A 4386-nucleotide genomic window follows, 5' to 3' on the forward strand; every position below is an offset into this window, starting at 1 on the left:
CCAACAAAAAATAGTTGTACCTCCCACATTTTGTTCGAAAAGATAAATTGTTATCTTTATCAGTTTTGGAGTGAGAGTTATGTAAAATAAAAGGGTTAATATGGACAACTTAATGGTTAACCCAACTCATTTTACCCAAACCCAACCCTACTGGCCAGCTCTTTCATGACCTAAAGTCCTTTAGAAACACAACTCTAACTGGTCTCCGTCGAATACCAATACCAGCATCTGTTGTGAAGGCATGATAGTTCTATATGGTGTTAGACTCTATCAATACCAAGACCACAAAAAACAAAATTACAAGGTTCTCCGCAGTTATCAATTGTACATATCGGAAAAAATATAGGCATTCCCCGTATTCTGGGAATCGGAACATATGTAAATGGAATTACTCTTCTTTACGTACTAAATTCTCGAAGATATGTAACAGTTCAGTTGTAAAGTTATGGACGGCTATTAACAAGACTGACCTTTCTACGGCCAGCGTGACCGGCTGCTAGAATAAAAACTTCTAGAAAACCGTTGATGAAACGATTCCTGCATGATGGGAGCATATGCTGCCTGGTCTCTTTCTGTCCCAAGTATGTGGAAGCCACGGTGATGAGGTCCGTTGTGGACAGCTGGTAATAGCATAGGTAAGCCCCTTGCACCATTGAATCTCCTCAAACCATTTGTAGATGAGGGCATGGTTGTAATTTCACTTTCGTGTTCCTGATGATGATGATAGGATGTATGAGGGTTGTGGATTCTTTCACCCAATTGAGAATTAGCAACTGAATCGGTCATTGGAATCGGCCTATCCAGAAAATGGAAAAGATAGATAATGATCTATAAGCTTTGTCATGACAAAACTATAAACAAGTACTGCAATATATATTATTTTTTAAATAGCAGATGATTACTGAACTTATATAGTTTTGTGATTTATATAGACACCCTAACTCTCGTTGAAAATCTTGATCAAAACAGCCTTGGGGCTGCCCTGACTGAACCAATATATCCTTTATGACTGGTTAGTCAAGCTACTTGACCCGCCCATCTTGACACATCTAACACTCATATTGCGATTGTGCTAATTAGAGGGAGAGCATTACCCTTGGGGATAGTGCAATGGATGAATCATATTGGAGGATCTTGCAGCAGCATCAGCTTGATCCCGAGTGTGAGCAGATCTGTCCACATTGTAAGGAAGGAAATGACAATTCCAACCCCAACTCGGGTGTTGGATGTTAATTGAATGAATATCGTTATGAGGGGCAGAAAGGGTATTTAAGGGATGAGGGAAGCTGAAACTCCTAACATGCTCACTGGGTCGATATGATGAAGTATATGAACGTGCTAAAGATGGTCCAGCAGTAGATTCAGTAATCACAGGATGGTTTCGATGGAAGTTAGGTACTGCAAGGATAATGTTATGTCAATTACAAAATAAATACGAAACAATAAGTCGAGAAGGAGATAAAAGACTTTTGAAGAACTTACGTATATTTAATGAAGATTCAGCTTCCCTGAAAAAATTTGTAAGTCTGGAAAGGTCAAATATTGCATAATCATGATGCTATTACAGAAATAATCCTAACATTTAATTACGATAAGTCGATCACACAAGTATTGAATGTATGTATGTTGGAGTACACAAGGTTACAGATTTCGTGTTGATGTACATATTTCATGACACAAGAATTTTACGTGCACATGGAGAAAGGTTTAATCTACGGCTACAAATCAAATCAGAGATTTTTCTTTAATTTCAATTTGGTACAGAGTTTAAAATGAGGTTGGGGGTTTATTTATAGTGAAACATAGAAACTAATTACACTATAATGGTTTTATAATTAGTTTCCTTACTAAAGACAAGAACTTGCTAAAAATCTGATTATTGATCCACAAATAACCTTAACCTGCAAGCAAATTTAGGTCCCAAGCTATCCGATTTTGTTTCCTTTTTGTTCTAGTTTCACAAATTTCTCTATTAGTGAGTGTTGTCATTTTGGACTTGTGGGAAAATGTACACTTTGACTCGCAAAAAAATATTGCCTAAAGACAGCAAATCCGTTGCTAACTGATGCAATACTTGTCATTTCCTAGACTGAGAATATGCTGATATTTATGGATTACAACAGCTTGTGTCTATATTTAGACACCATTTTTATGGAATAATCTATGCCATGCCCTGGATTTTCGCACTAACATAGCTAGAGGTTCCTCCTAACTTCTCATACTATTCTTAGTTTCAATTTGTTGACATGAACATGAAGAGGCATATCAGGTCACAAAACCCTAATTAAATACTCATACTATTCTTTATTTAAACTTGGGTTTTAATAGTTAATGCCCTATGGTTAAGGTTACTATATATATATATATATAAGGTAATCATTAATTAAACATCAACATTTCCATATTAATCACGAATTCTTAATCAATAAATGGAAATATATATATATAAACATGGTAATGTAAACATGGTAATGTAAACTGCTAAACTTTACTCGTATTAAATTAAATGGTTGATGTTTATACAAGGTAATTTTAACCATTATCCTAGCCAAAACGCTTATCTAGGATCTCTATTGAGACTCTTATTTCTAACTTTGTAACTACCCAGCTGCAAAGATATAAAGACAAGGATGGGCTTACTCAATTGATGAATGAACAGTTAATCCACTGATTGGACACCAGCGGAGTCCAAATGGCTGAAAAAGGTTTACAGATCATCAGCAATCAGCAATAGTTATCAAATGACTAACAAAAATGTGTTGTTCTCACCCTTCTTGAATAGCTCAGATCATGCAGGCCCCCATTTGGCAACCAATCTGGTGTACCAGTCTCAGAAACTCCATGTGCAGAACCTTCTGCAAACAACCATCTGCCATTCTCAACTTTACGACAATTAGGACATTGCATTGCTCCCTTCGCATTAAAAGCCGATCCAATGCAATCTGTATATCACAAGCAGGTTAAATCGTGCATACTATACTATTAGTATGAAGCACATTCATAGATAGGCATTAGGTAATGACATGTACGGAGTATAAGATATTTCCCGTTCCAGTTTCACTATTGCTACCCTCTATTTAGTAAGTACTAAATACATCGCTTGTTAATGAACCAATACTATAACCAGACGAAGCTAGCAGATAGTTCTGTAAAGCATATTAGATTCTTTAACTAGTCTCGTATGATCCTTCCTCGATCAAGAAACTTTGTACTAAGTTGGTAAAATATATCACTTAAACTCTTCTTTTCTTTAAATTATTTTCTTATTGCTTTACGATCTCTAACTTTCTCAAACTTAATGGTCTCATTTCCATCAAAATGCATATAAATAGCTTAGTTCACTGTCAGAATGCACTGCAATAACACATTCAATACCGGCAATGTACGTTATCAACAATCTTTATCCTATATCTAGAACAAGATAGTAAACTTAATTCCTCTACCTCTATCTTGTATCCATCCAAATTGTCATCTGTAATATTGCACAAATAATTTACATTGAAAATATAACTATTATTACCATTTCAGTAACTAAACACTTCTTGTAAAGCATCATCAAATTTTATAATCCATCTTCCAACTCAAAACTCTACTTAAACAAGTTCAATTTTAAAACTGAGCAAACAAAATTAAACATATACATACATTTAAGCACTGCACATAAATCAACAAATTATAATATCAAATTCATACGGAAACAACAAAATTACATCAACTAATCACTAAAACACTAATTCAGCTCAATAACAATACATCTGATCAAACTACAATTAGATTTTAACTGTACGGAGCGATCGATTCACGATCAAAATAAACTCACCTAGATGGAACTTATGACCGCAGTTGAGCTTGGCGATGGACCTATCACCGTCATCGCCAACTAAATCAAAGCAAATCGAGCACGGAACCGACGATGAACAACCTAACGAAGGCGATGAAGTATCAGCATTGATGACGTCAGTAAGCTTTGAGGTAATCATGATTTTATAATACAATTTGCTAGTGATCAAGTGTTTGATAGATTGAAACCGTTACATTGAAACGAATTTAGTTGAGAAATTGATGATGAGATAAGAAGAATTTGATCGATTAAAGTTTAAGTATGAGTAAGATAAAGAATGTGATCGATTAGAAAAATAGGAATTTTTTTAACGGAAATTTATTTCGGATGATACAATCTGATTGAATTTTGTACTGGTAATACATAGCAGTAAATGTTAAATATACTAGATCCCGATAGGCCCGAGCGATGCGGCGGAAACTTTTCGGCTGCGTATTCACATTTAACGTAGCGTTATATACTTACAGAACTAAAAACGCGGTGATGAGGGTGTGGTTGGATCCACGTGCTTAGTACTTGGTGTACCTAATGCCCTACACGTTTTT

The 4386-nt window shown here is 35.3% G+C and overlaps 1 protein-coding gene across 2 annotated transcripts; it reads right to left on the reverse strand.

Moving 5' to 3' along the window:
- Positions 1 to 274: 274 nt before the first annotated feature.
- Positions 275 to 4153, reverse strand: LOC139855521 (E3 ubiquitin-protein ligase RFI2-like). 2 transcript variants are annotated; one of them, XM_071844755.1, is made up of 6 exons: positions 3821 to 4153; positions 2770 to 2942; positions 2641 to 2696; positions 1483 to 1508; positions 1095 to 1398; positions 275 to 796 (listed from the first exon to the last, which is right to left on the reverse strand). In XM_071844755.1, the coding sequence occupies exons 1-6, from the start codon at positions 3978 to 3980 to the stop codon at positions 475 to 477; spliced, it is 1041 nt and encodes a 346-aa protein (XP_071700856.1). In that variant the 5' UTR covers positions 3981 to 4153; the 3' UTR covers positions 275 to 474. The 2 variants fall into 2 exon arrangements, with proteins under 2 accessions (XP_071700856.1, XP_071700855.1); XM_071844754.1 differs by having other exon boundaries at positions 1483 to 1526.
- Positions 4154 to 4386: the final 233 nt, after the last annotated feature.

This window comes from Rutidosis leptorrhynchoides, chromosome 6 (genome assembly GCF_046630445.1).
Source record: "Rutidosis leptorrhynchoides isolate AG116_Rl617_1_P2 chromosome 6, CSIRO_AGI_Rlap_v1, whole genome shotgun sequence".
In the NCBI taxonomy this organism is placed as follows: Eukaryota; Viridiplantae; Streptophyta; class Magnoliopsida; order Asterales; family Asteraceae; genus Rutidosis; species Rutidosis leptorrhynchoides.

What these genes read in the sequence shown, in the direction of transcription:
- LOC139855521 (XM_071844754.1), bottom strand. Translation starts at nt 3,980, where the DNA reads ATGATTACCTCAAAGCTTACTGACGTCATCAATGCTGATACTTCATCG. An exon ending in CGGTCATAAGTTCCATCTAG is followed by an intron (nt 2,943 to 3,820) that starts GTGAGTTTATTT and finishes TGTGATATACAG; the next exon opens with ATTGCATTGGATCGGCTTTT. An exon ending in ATCTGAGCTATTCAAGAAGG is followed by an intron (nt 2,697 to 2,769) that starts GTGAGAACAACA and finishes AACCTTTTTCAG; the next exon opens with CCATTTGGACTCCGCTGGTG.